Here is a 14,102-nt window from a genome sequence, read left to right as displayed (position 1 = left end):
CTATTATCCGAGAATAGTTTTGAATGTTTCATTTGCTGCTATGCATCAGCTAGTTGCCTGCAATTCTTTACATAGTTACAATAGTCAAGCATTACATTTAGATTGATTTCTTTTGAAAATGATGGGCAAGACAAGGCAGGAGGCATCCGTAGTGATGTCTGATGTCAACTTTTATTTGACCGTCAACTCGGTATAAGGCAGTCAGATACAGTTTGTGAACTCTAAGCGAAAGGATCATGGTCTATCCACTTGTATGAGATTGGGCGATCTAACCGCTTCTACTGTCGATGGAAAGTGTGAACTTTTCGCATCACATTTCGGGACTATATTCAACTCTACCGCAACCCTTCATGACCCAGATACTAGCAACGCCATTCGCCATGCTCCCGTCGACGTTGTTGACATGGATATTTTCGATATCAGTGCTGAGATGGTTATTACGGCACTCGTGAAGTTGAAGTTATCATCTATTGCTGGGCCAGACGGGATCCCATCGTGCGTGCTGAAAAAATGTTCCGGTGTTCTGGTAGAACCTCTGCGAGCGATTTTCAACGTTTCAATGCAAACTAGAACGTTTCCCACATCCTGGAAAAGCTCGTGTATGACACCAGTATACAAAAAAGGAGATAAAACGGATATTGCCAACTATCATGGGATAACATCGCTGTCCGCTGGATCAAAATGCTTTGAGATCATATTGAATAAAGTGGTTTTTGAGGCGTGCAAACACTATATTACGACTTCCCAACATGGGTTTTTCCACAAGCGTTCTGTAGAATCGAACCTCTGTGAGTTCACTTCCTTCTGTATAAGCAACATGGACAGTGGTGTGCAAATTGATGCGGTATATACAGACATTAAAGCAGCTTTCGACACAGTAGACCATTGAATACTGTACGCAAAATTTCGTCGTCTCGGCTTCTCGGATAGACTGTGTGATTGGCTGAAATCTTATTTGACAAACCGACAGCTATATGTAAAGATAGGATCGGCTGAATCGACAATATTCACTCCGCAGTGTGGCGTTCCTCAAGGAAGTAATTTGGGACCCCTTCTATTCGCTCTCTTCTTCAATGATGTCTCCCTGATCCTACCAAACGGAAGTGTGCTGATATACGCGGATGATTTGAAGATATACCTTACCATCCGCATCCGTTAGATGATTGTTTCCGTCTACAGGATATGCTGGACAGGTTTACCAGATGGTGCCGACTAAATCGTCTTGTGGTTAGTATAGCGAAATGCTGTGTAATTTCTTACCGGTGTCTGAAGAATCCTGTTCTGTTCAACTACACCATTGACGGGACTATTTTGAATCGAGTCGACCAAATTAAGGATCTAGGCGTTCTGTTCGATTATCAACTAACTTTTAAAATGCACTACTCATCTATTGAAGCGAAGGCCAACCGCCAACTACGTTTCATTTCGAAAATTGCTGCTGACTTCACCGATCCACTTTGTCTTCGCGCATTGTTCTGCTCATTGGTAAGATCCATTCTTAAATTCGCGTCAGTTGTATGGTCGCCTTATGAAGAAGTATGGATTTCCCGAATCGAATCAGTGCAGCATAAGTTTGTTCGATACGCTCTACGTAATCTTCCATGGACGCACCCGTATGACTTACCTTCTTATGAAGACCGGTGTGCATTGATTGGCATCGAAACTCTTGAAGATCGACGGAACACCAACTAAGCTGTTTTCGGTGCAAAAATTTTACGTTCCGAGATTGACAGTTCCGCACTGCTTGGTCAACTACATATCTACGCACCGCAACGTATTCTAAGACCGAGACGATGGTTACAACAACCTCCTGGAAACACGGTTTACGGTCATTGTTACCCTATGATTAGTGTGAGCGGACGATTCCAAGAGACATATCACTTGTTCGACTTCAACGTGTCCACAAAAACCTTTCGGCAACGTATTTAGAATCAATCGAATTTTCTCAACCTGCAGTTAGTCTCAACAAATGCTGCATGTAGCATGAAGTACATGAAGAATCATGTGGATACATGCTACTATCACTACAAAGAGACTTACGTAGTCCTGCGTCCACTATGCGGTTGTCTCTTGTACACAACCCCTCTGATCTTTTTTAACATTTTCATTGCTTTTTATATCTGGTTTTTGAAAAAATGTTGCAACCTCAACTCCTACGTACTAATTTTCTAGCAGCACATGATGTTGACTATTCGACGGGTCAATTTGATCAATCTTAGGTTTGTTGATGTAATCACCATTTAAGATTTCTAGGTAAGTGGCACTGACAGCGTCAAACATTATTGTGATCACCGGTTTTTTCGACAGGAACAGTCTATTGAGGCTGTTAAACTTCGGTAAGATCCATTTTAGGAACAAGAAAATTTAGATCTATTATAGGATTCTTCATGGTAGTTGAAATTTGTTCCACTGCGAAAAGTTTTTCGCTGAAGTTTTTTCAATGAAAAACAGCCTTGATGCCACTGTTCAATAATACGAATAACCACCACTTCCAGTGACAGCCAACGGGTTGGCGCAGGATGCAACATGCTGTGAATTTCAGGCAAATCTCGACAAAGAAGCGTTGATACTGAGTGGTTCGTACCCATCATTGTGTTGCATCCATCCGATCCGATCCCAATGACGTTTTCGTTCGGTAGACGTAGACCATATTCATTCGAAGAAGCTCACAAAATTTTATAGTGGTTATCCGCGTTCGCTTGTTCTATGATATTCTCATCTGTGAAAATTTCACAAAGGCCCAAAAATCGACTGACGATTTTTTCCTCGTCAGGGTCGTAAAATCTAGCAAGTAAAATATACTTCATCTCATTTTATGTTTATAGAAATATATATTTATATGTGATTATGAAACGTATACAGTAGCAATTCGAATTCAGCAACAAATGCGTGTCGCCTATGTAGAAATTGGCTAAATATCTAATCAACGATTTGTCCACGATTGCAGCCACTTTATGCTTAGAAAGTCCGCCAAGAGTCATTCGTCCGGTGCAAGTAAATTTTTGACACTATGCGGTAAGACGTAGGCGACTATGAAAATGACCTACGACAATGAAAATTCAACATTCTATAATCATAAACTTTTTCCCATGAATATACTGAGGGCATAGTTTTTTCATCATTTAGAGCGTGTCTGAGGAAACTGATTGATTGATATTTTAGTATATTTTTGGAAGTGAAACATTGTGTGTTGCCGAAAACGAATACTTTTTTAACCAAAATTGAGGCACACCAAAATTGAACCATGCCAAATTAGAAATCTCACTGTACTTGTTAATCATTCAAATAAGAATGGTGCAATCATCTTTGATCACGAAAAGAGACGTACTTTGTGAGCTTCGTCATGTTAAATTCAACAAGTTACTCACCGAACATTGATACACATCACCTTGACTGCAAAAGTGGTAGACTCGTCGATCAATACGCTGAACATACACCTGTTTAGTTTTTCGCTGAGTATCGTTGTTTGTGAACTTGCAAGAACATTTTTCACAATCGCAGTTGATTTTGTGGCTTTAATTTTCATTTCATTAGTGATCTTCGTGTCCGGAAAAAAATGCTTCAGTAATTCCGTCAAGTGGTTCGTAGTTGAAAACGCTAGATTATGATCGACTAGAGAAGCGCAAAGCTTAATTTTTGCCCTTTTAACTCTTTCTATCATTAAGTTGTCAGTGTTGGGTCGCTGCGATTTTCTTGATGCCATATTCTTTAAGTGTGCATTGCATTTTGCGTAATTTTTTATAACTGTTAATTCCGCTTTCAGTACAGGTAGGTAACCATATTGCATAATCTGCAATATTCTGCCATTCTGCACGATATTTTCGTGAGCGGCGTATACGTCATTGTCGTGTTTTTTGATTCTTCGGTGGTGTGGCTGTAAGTGGATTATTTCCAAAATTATAATTCAGCTGTCCATGTCATATAGCTGTAAGCAAACGTGGTTGTCTGTAAACTGTAACGCTGTCTGTAACTGTTCTTGGCCAAATTTCAATTTTTGGAACTTGCGATTTAAAAAAATTTAAGGTAACACAAATATTTGCCTGTAAAATGTATTTCTCGCACTGAAAGCGATTAAGGCTTATCAGCAAAAACCGCCTACACAAAACGTTTAGGGTAGATGCTCCAGTAATGGAGGGATTATGTCGGGGGATAGTGTGCAAAGACAATTTGAACGCTCAATTTATCAGTTTCCAATTGAACTACATGATAATATGGTGCACCATAGTGTTGGCTTTAAATACATACCAAAATTATACCATTCTGCTGGTTAATATATCTAAAATATTGCTTTTCCTGACATTAGTATGTGCTCCTAAAGTAGTGGTAATGTTCCTATAATAGTGGAAAATTTGCCTATAATAGTGGAATATTGTTTACCGCCTTAGCAACGCTTGCAATGAGCATGGCAGCAGGTGGATAACAACGTAGGCTTGTTAAAATGCTATGGATTGTTACGAATTTCTTAAGCAATTGCACTCTATTGAACTGCTGAAAATGAATTTGTAATTTTTGCACCAACATCTTGAATTTTAACTGTGTATCTTAGATAAATCTGTTAACAAATATATATTTAACAATAGAAAACGGAAATTATCTCGAAATCCGCCAAAATTATGATATATTTCGAGTTTCCACCACTACTGGTACTACCACAACTACTGGAGCATCTACCCTACTGGCGTCTACATTTTCTTTGCCCACACAACCTAGCAATCGCATTAGTTACAGTTTTCTTGACCCGGCAACGACGGCACGGCACTGTAGAGTTCCCGATATCAACTCTCACAAGATTTGCGACTACAAAAACGAAAATAGTGCACTCACTGCGAATATGCGTTGTGTTCGCGGTATCGTGTTGGTTCGAAAGGTTTCGAAAAATATCGCCCTTGTATCGAAAATATCGTTAATTTTGATCACTTAAAATAACGTACTTAAACGTTATATTTCAAGTGCCAGTATTACGCAATAATTTATTGTGAAACTGAATTGTTATTTATGCAACTTTTTACAAGTTGAATGCAATAACAAAGCTCCCATATGCCTGTGTCAGGGGGTTTGCGATGGCGCCAACGTCTCAGCACATGTGAAAAAGAGACAACAAGTCATCACATACGTTTCACTCGACAATGTTGGCAGCAAATTTATCTCTCAGGCGTCCCAGATGTTTTCTTGGTTAAGTCGGTCAAACACTGTTTCAAAGTATACGAACTCTACACTCAAAATAATTTTCACGTCGAAATTATAGGAAAAGTTATGTAAATATTTTCCATCTAGCTTTTCCTGTACTATTTACGTGAATTTCAGGTAATTCGCACGCATACTAATGCATTTACGTGAAAATCAGGTGGATGTTATTATTTTTTCCAATAACAATCAGCTGAAAATCACGTAACCTGTAGAGAAATCTACGTGATTTTTCACGTGGAAAGGACGTGTGGATTATTTTGAGTGTAGAATAAGGAAGTTCTGAAATTCGTATTTGCAGCACTTTTGGAGGATCTATCGCAGCTATTTGATCCGTTGTCGATCGCCCGTCCACAGCGGCCTTGCCAGCGGCGATAGACCCCAAAAAATAACATGAGAAAGTACTTTATAGGCGGCGTCGAGAATGGTGATCGCTCGGTAGTTTTCACATTCGAACTTGTCGCCCTTCTTGTATATTGGGCATATTACTCCCTCCTTCCTCCTTTCTACGGTAGGAGCAAGAAGCGTGTTTTCTTTTATGAAAGAGAGTTTCGTGTCGGCTTAAGGGGACTAAACTAAAAAAACGACAAAAAGTTTTGAAAAATCACTATTTTTTCATTTCTGGTTTATTTTTCGCTTATTTTGATACTAATTTTGTAATAATCCGACCACGGTAAGTGGATTGGATGAAAAAGGATCATATACATAAGTATTCCTGTGTCGAGCCGAACAACCTCGACGCAATAAAACGCCGCTCCTGAAAAACGCGATTTTTAAACTTTGTGTACCATTTCAACAGATCATCGACGGATTGGAACAAACTTTTGTTGAAATAAAGTTTTAAATGAATTATAGCTTGAAAAAAAACAAAAAGATTGTTGAATAAATAAAACTTTATCTTTATCTTTTTTCTCTGACTGTGTTTTGTGTATATAACTGTGTTTATAATTCAAAAGTTTTAAAAATCTGCTTTAAATTACAAAATTAGTATCGAAGTAAGCAAAAAAGTAATCAAAATTAATTTGTTCATGTCCCCTTAAGCCGGCACAAAAATCATTTCGATGAAGAAAACTAGCTTCTCCTGGTATCCCGACCTTTTCGTATTCATTGTTCAATCTTAATTACATTACCGGTCCCTCCACTTTAAGAAACTAGTTTATGTTAGACCGCGACAGAGTAATGTGGTGTAATTGGTTAAATAACACACTCGACTAGAGATTGAGAGCTGTGAGTTCGACTCTCACCTCCGCTGAGTCTATATGTTTGACCTAATGTCAAGAATTTTCCCTGTAGAAGCAAAAAGACAATCATACAGAAAATAATTACCGTCAGCGGGTGGAGTGTATGTGGGTGCGTACGAATGGTTAGTACTGGAGAGACGGAAACTAGATGTGAGAGTATCTAATATAGAGTGTCGTGTGGTGATAGTTTAATTGTCAAAACACTCGGGCGTCAACCGAGAGAGTTTAGGTTAGAGTTCTACTTACCAATTGAACTACGCAATATGTTTTTGGCCTCATATCGAAGTTTCGCAGTTTCATCCAGTCTACCATTCTCCTCACCATACGCTCCTTTAATTTAATAAAATAGTTTACGTTGGACCGCGACAGAGTCAGTGGCAAGTAAAACAGAAAAATATTTGACACTTGTTGAAGCGCGGACGATTTGTTAGTTTTTAGTTAGTTTTATTTTTCTCTTCAAACTGAGAAAAATAAAACTAACTGGTCTCGTTATTGATCTTCAGAGTTTTAAAATATTAAAGATTGCACAGCAAGCAGGTCATGCTTCTCCATAGTAGTTTTCAGTTGGTTTATTGCTCAATTTTCAGAACTCTGGTCGATCATGGAAGAAAAAGGCTGATGTTCTGATAAAAACTTTAAAAATAATTTGCATTGGCCTTATAAGAATTTTCACTTAACAATAAATATTTAATGGAATATTTTCCTCATTTCGGGAATGAGTGCAATTTGTTTTCAAGTAAATTATATGATTTTTTTACTACTCGTTCAAGCATTTCTGTAGCTAAATTTTAGAAAAGGTATATTTTACTGCTGTACGATGTCGAATTCATTACTTCATATACTTTAATGTTGCAAAACTACTAATTTCCTATAATTCATCCATTCTAACACCGTTTTAAAGATCTTGAAGGTTTCCAGTTGAATTCACTCACATAAAATGCATTATTCACGAATGATAATCAAAGAAAATGTGCTGAGTAACAAATCATTTGCATGCTTGTTTACTCAATTGGACAAAGTCTGTCCTGCTATAAAGTTTAATTGAATTGCGAGAGGGTACCGCCAATCCCACACTGTACCGGTCAAGTGGACGCGAAATCCGTGGATTACATTTTCCTAGCGAGCCACTTTATCACTCAGTATGCAACGCCCCCGACATTGTCTGCATTTTCTTTCATTGTTCCACTAATCTTGAACAGGATATTTTTCATTTTCTCCGACATTCGCAGAGAAACGCAACATCCAGTCGTTGAAGAATGCGCAAAGCCACAACGGCGAAAGTAACAGCGGTCGCAAGAAGCGGGAGCTCTACTACGAGGATGGATCACTGGATGACAGCACGCCCGAAATTCTTGAGCCTGTCTACCAATCCGCTCCGCTCGACTACGAAGAACTGATGGAGGCAATGAGCGAGGCGTATCCGTATTACGCCCCGAGCGGCAACCACCTGGAGGAAAAGCGATATCTCGGTAAGTGTGCGGACGTGTTCGTTGTGCTCTTTTATTTCGCGGTGATACACGAATTTGAGGGAAACTCGCCGGGGTCGTCTAGGGTGGTGAAAAAATGTGAACGATTTTGTGGAACGAGTAAAAGAGAATCCTTGTAGTGTTATAAGCAAACAATAATGCGACACTTGATTGAAGTATTAGTATGCTTTCTAGAAAACATGAATTTATCGCATTTTTTCATCAACCGGATGGTCTGCGAGTTTCGATGGGAAATTGTCTTGTTCTAATTTTCCCAAATGCAAACATTCGCAAGGTTCACTAGCGCGTTCCGGCATGCTGAGCCGCTTCAATCGGTATCACAAGCGCTTCACGTGGAGCTTGGGGAACTCGTATGACGACAATGATGATGCTGATGATAATGGTGATTCGCTTGACGACATTGACGACGACGACCGTGATACGGATTTCCACGAGCAGACAATGCGTGATGAGGACGAGCATGGCATTGCGGTACCGCAAAAGCGGCACATTGCTGCCTTGGCACGCTCCGGCTGGTTGCCCGCGTTCCGGCCGTCCCGGGCAGGAGCAGGCCGCTTCAGCCGATCTGGAAGGGCGAGGTCTCAAATAGTAGGAAGTCTAAACGCTTTACCGTAGCGTAGATGTTTGTTCCTCGTTAGACAAAGGCAATCCCCAGGGAAGCGGCAGCCGGAATCGTAGGCTGTCTGCTTCGATCCTTTCAAGTGTATCTATTTTTCTGAGAATGCACTGTGCCAGCTACATACGTGTTCCTAAAATTGCTGTTTTATTAAATTTTATTTATCGGTTTGACTAGTTTTTTTCCGGAAAATATGTGTTCCTCGTTACACAAGGTTCATGTTGAATGCCTGTTAATTAAATGTACATTTGAAGCATTCTTGGAAATGTTTTGTTTTAGCATTTGCCCCTTCCATATACAATTCCAAGTGTTTAGATGTTTACGATTTGTTTTTCGTATCATTCCATCATCATACATTGGAAAAGTTTACCGCTTGCAAAATGGCATTCCAGTGCTGTTCTTGCTGCACATTTGGAATCTACTTGAAATTATTAAGTTGCTACTGCTACTGTTACTGTTGCTGCTATTGTTCGATTATTATTCCATCTGCAGGGACTGGAGGGCGAAAAAGGAATGGTCGAAGTATGCATTTAATTTGTTTTAGTTTATTTGCTTCAAGAGAATGTTGCTTTCTCTTGAACAAAATAAAGTGAAAATTTTCAAGCACTTCTTCTGGAATCTGGTCGTAGGTACAACAAGCGTGGCCACAAGGTACCTTCGGCGGAGATCTCCGTGATTGGCTTGAGAATAGAAAGTTGATCTGGGTGTTTAATTTGTAATAGTTAGTAACTTGTTTATTGTGTTAATTTGTAATACATGTTTGCTAACGAAATTAAAACGAATTGTTGTGTTATCATATCGCTCCAGCTTTTATCATTCTGGATAAACTAGTAAGAATTGGTCAAACCGGACCAAAGCATTTTTACCTTAAACGGATAAAAAGTGTAACATTTTTTCTGACGTGTTTTGCTTTCATTTTAACAAACTAAGTCAAAAATAAAATAACTTTTTTTGTAATATTTTTTGAAACGGTGGTTCTACAATTGACGAAGGGACGATAGGGGAAAGTAATGACAATTTTTTGGAATGGAGGGGAAAGAGTGGAAAGGTAAGGAAGGCGGGGGGGCGGAGTTGTGATTCCTACCTTTTGTCTAATGCTGGAAAAGGTAGGAGTTACAACGACTACTTGTTAAGCGTAGCTACCAATATTCCCGCCCCCCTCACCTCCACCACCCTCACTGTCGCTTCACCAATTGTAGAACCGCCGTTTCAAAAAATATTAATTATATGCTTGACTGCATTTCAAGGTCAAGACCAAAAACAAGAGGTTGGTCTAACTTTTTTTGTGTTAAAAGATAGAGACATAGTTTCTTCGGTAAAGTTGTAGAATATGTAAAAAGAAGCAACTTTGTTGAATAAATGGAATTTGTCTTTTCTTCTAGCGCACAGTTATATAGCATTTTCTTGGCAAAAAAATTAGAATATTAAATTTAACGTTTGTTAGTTACATTTTACAAAAATTCAATGTTCTGGGCAATGACCCTGCGATGACTGTAGAAGGAAAGGCCCTAAATATTTGCAGTCTTCTGCAAAAATATGTATTTTAAGTGCTTCGAAAATTGCCTAGAACAATGTATTTTTGTAAATGGCAACGAATAGAATATAAGTACTTTTCCAACACAGATATCAAATTCGTTTAGTCGTCTAGCCGCAAAGAATTTTCGATCTGTAGGAACAAAGAATTTTAGTCATTTTTTCCATTTGAGGGAGAGACGAACTTTTATGCAAAGCAAAAAATTAGCGGAATTTTCACATCCCGACTAGCACGGTTGTTACAAAGTAGTTGTGGTAACCGAATTATGAATAATTTCAGTCGTAATTCGGTTGCTTCAACTAAATGGACCTAAAGTGTGCTACTTGGGATGCAGTTACTATGCAGCCCAGCGGCTGTGGCAGGGACAATTCCACTAGATGCAAGATTCTTCAACCGAACGGCTATTGTACCACGATATTGTTACGTTACGCTCTAATTGTTACGTAATTTAAGTATAAGAGTTGAATTTTTAAAATTGGAATAAAAATGCTGCGGAATGTAAAACCCATCCGTATATGCCCTAAGAAGAGCGACATCAAAAAGTAGAAAGTTAGATAACGGTACATGACTGAACACGTCGATGTTTTTTGGGAGTTTGGAAACCTCTAGATTTCGATGTGAATCGGGTCGTAGTTGGTGCAAAAAATAACGGTAAGTCGCAAAAAACCGCCGTGATTTCGGAACGGTCACAATAGGTTGACTCTTCGTGTTCAGTGAGGAGCGAAGGAATTCCTTTCAGTGTTCGATTTTCGAGGCAGTAAATGAAAGGTCTGTCGCTGCGTGAAAATAGTGATAAACGAGGCAACGCGGTTTTGTTTCGTTTTCGTTCCCGTCAGTATCAGGAGCCAACCTTCGGAAGGTTGGTAGAACATGAAAAATGGCCACTTTTGAGACGATGTCAAGTTTTCAAGCAGTTACAAGGCACTACACGACCCGGTGTTCGTCATATTAGCCGTGATTTTCAACGCGAGTGTTCGGGGTAGGTTCCGTTTCTATGGGATAGATTCAACTTCTCATAAGTAGTTATTGCCTCCACAGTTTCGTCGTCCAGGTTAGAAAACCAGTCAGGATAAAATTTTAATTTGGTGGTTGACTAAAATAGACGGGGACGAAGCACAATTTGTGTCAGAAAAATAATAAATAGTTCAGCTCCGCTTAGCTTTCAGTCTGTTAATCACAGAATCAAAGGGCACAAGATCACGTGAATGCTCTGAAATGGGTTTGATTCGACTCAAAAGTGAAGTGCCGTCGCCGCAGTGTTCAATCGCGCAATCAAGCCGACTGATGATGGACAGAGTTTAAACGTGAGTATCCCATCAAGTCAAGTTATTGTATTGCCTATCAGCTTCAATCGAGAAGACTTTTATTATGATGCTCTCCAAAGGACAAACTACCGCACAATGACGGATCTATCGGCAATTTTTATCAAGATAGTTCCAGAATCCACTGAGAGCGTTGACAAATAAAAATTACACCATGAAGGATAGGAACTTTCGAGGAGAAGTAGAATACGAAAGTGTTCGACAAGAAGCTGTAGAAACGCTCAGTTTACTAGTTTACTAGTATAGAACGTGTTGATCGGTACCCCTCGTATTGCTTGTTCCAAAGCTAGAAGGTACGGACAGAAAACAAGAATAGTCCAACAAATGGAATGCAAGGGCGATTCCTAGACTCCTAAGTAAGCTAGAGCTGACTTAGGAAATATAGCCTTGTCGAGGTGCAGATGTCAACATATAAGCGAAGACCTCATTACTAACAAAACTGGCATCTCTGTTATTTTTCTATATAAACGTTATGTGTCACCGTCAGCGATGCTGCTTTTAGCGAAGGTGGTAAATTTTATATGAGTGTCAGTAAGCGCTCCAAAATTCTGTATTGGTGTTTGTTCGACTCTGTTGGCACGGCGATATAAATATTAGCGTTCACTCACACAGATGTATCCAGGGCCCATCTTGACCGGCAGAGCGAGCTACCATCAGCGTCTCTCGAATATTGGCAGAGCTGCCAGTCTTTTTGTTACAGGAGTCTTCAATATAAGGCAGTACATGCGTGTCATATTAGCGAAAATCAGTTTTAATGACGCTCGATAAAATGTTGCTCGCCTGCGCTGGCGCTATTGTCAGATAATATACAAGTAAATTTATAGCACTGCTAAATTTATAACAACCCTATTGGCACGGTTGTTACAAAGTAGTTGTGGTAACCGAATTATGACTAATTTCAGTCGTAATTCGGTTGCTTCAACTAAATGGACCTAAAGTGTGCTACTTGGGAATCTACTCTGGCGTAGCGCGAAGACAGCACCAGGTGATGCTAGTGTTTTTTCCAAGTTTTAAGGGTGTCATTGAAACGTTGTTTTGTTAGAAAATTTGTTCGAAGTGTTACGTCTGTTAGTCTGTGGTAGAGCTGTCGACAAGAAGAAAGTGAAGCTAGAGGTAACATACAGCAGCTGTTCACCACAAGAGTCGTCAACGTGGTTATGATTGCTCCGGTGTGTGTAGCCTACACAGGCTACATCCCACAGCCTGCACACGACCACGAATGATAACCGCCGGAGGTGCATGAATTTCACTGTTTCGCAATGCCTGGAGAATCGAAGCACTTTATTTCTTCACAAAGATATCCACAAGATCATTTAGTGATAATCTAATCGATGATGAACGAATCAAATCGACCACGTTCTCATCGGTGACTTTTCTTGAGCATAACATACAAAGACCGCCAACGAGGTGTGGACTCAGACTATTACCCAGTAGCAGAACATTCGTCATTTACCAGTTTTCGTTGACTAAACATTCGACAATTCAATAATCCGCAATCTGCCGAGAACTACGGCCGCTTATTGGATGAGACTCTAACTTCTTCTGTACAGCTAAGTACTTCAAGCCATGAAGTTAGATGAGACAGCATATGGTCGGCTATTAGAAAGGTCGAAATGACTGGTTGGCATGGACTGCCAGCATGTGGTGAAGACACGTTGCCGTGATTGAGAATTTGGTCTAGAATTGGCGAGCGCGGAGCCAGTTGATTCTGTTGGAGGTCAAAAAATCATGATCATGACTCTAGGAAAAAGCCAGAAGGAGGATAGGGATCGTAAAGAGTTAGAACAATTGTTGTAGGTTAATGCCATGAGTTAGTTTTGCAACAAGATGAATCAACCTTGGAATGGCTGCAGACCAGATGTGTCTAGGGATGAGGAGAGAAACCTGATTACAATGGAACGCGGGGTGGTCGTCAGAGGAAAGCAGCTCCTGGAGGAGCGGCTTAGTGGGGATAACATGGACGTTAATCTGGGAGTGCCCAAAAACGATAGTATGGTCCTGGTTTCCGATTTCGAGAAGATATGGCGTGAAATCGGATAGCTGAAGACTAACTGAATCATCGGAAAGGACCGGCTCTCCGGCAGAACTATACAAACTAGTAAGTGCCATTACTGGTCGCCTTCATTGGATCGTTTCCAGGAGAAGGAGAAACTACGGGAGGGATAGATGGAAAGCGTTTTTGGCATTCTTGAGTTCATTCGAATCGCGCAGACCGCTATGGAATGGCCATGGACTGCCTTGTGTGTTAATAAACATCGCCATTGACGATCGAAAAGAGATGTATGATTTTCAACAGGAACAGTCAGTTCCTAGGCTTCTCAGATTACTTCCGTTTTATTACTAAAAGCTTTCGGACGGCGGAACCAATACAGGCCAGAATAAAAGCGGAGGTTAGGAGACTTGGCTGAAAACCAATGCATCTAAGACCAAATTCATGACAAGTAGAAGCTCAACAGAAAACAACGTAAACCTCAAATCGAAGTGGTTGATGAGTTCTTATGTTCGGGCATTCAATCTGAGATACGCGCTTTCTTTGCCCTCCGCAAGACATCGCGTACGCCATTGAGTGCAGCTGCCGATGTACTAAACACTAATTAAACCGGTAGTTCATTACCGACTTGAGATTTAACTTAGCTTACGAGAAATGTATTCCTACGAAAGGTGTCATGAAGTATTTTAGGTGAAATGCAAACAGAAAGCGGAGAGTGGCGAGGGCGC

General features: G+C 40.0%; 1 protein-coding gene across 1 annotated transcript in view; it reads left to right on the top strand.

Annotated features, from left to right (window-relative positions):
- Positions 1-14,102, top strand: part of LOC128735608 (neuropeptide-like precursor 1) — a 69,793-nt gene that overhangs the window by 41,870 nt on the left and 13,821 nt on the right. Inside the window, exons 4-5 of the mRNA XM_053830092.1 lie at positions 7,655-7,894; positions 8,187-8,490. Coding sequence (XP_053686067.1) covers positions 7,655-7,894; positions 8,187-8,490 — 544 coding nt within the window. The remainder of the gene's footprint in view (positions 1-7,654; positions 7,895-8,186; positions 8,491-14,102) is intronic.

Source organism: Sabethes cyaneus, chromosome 2 (assembly GCF_943734655.1).
Source record: "Sabethes cyaneus chromosome 2, idSabCyanKW18_F2, whole genome shotgun sequence".
NCBI classification, from domain to species: Eukaryota; Metazoa; Arthropoda; class Insecta; order Diptera; family Culicidae; genus Sabethes; species Sabethes cyaneus.
The sequence above is the reverse complement of the archived record's forward strand: the minus strand, read 5'-3'. Positions and strand labels throughout refer to the sequence as shown.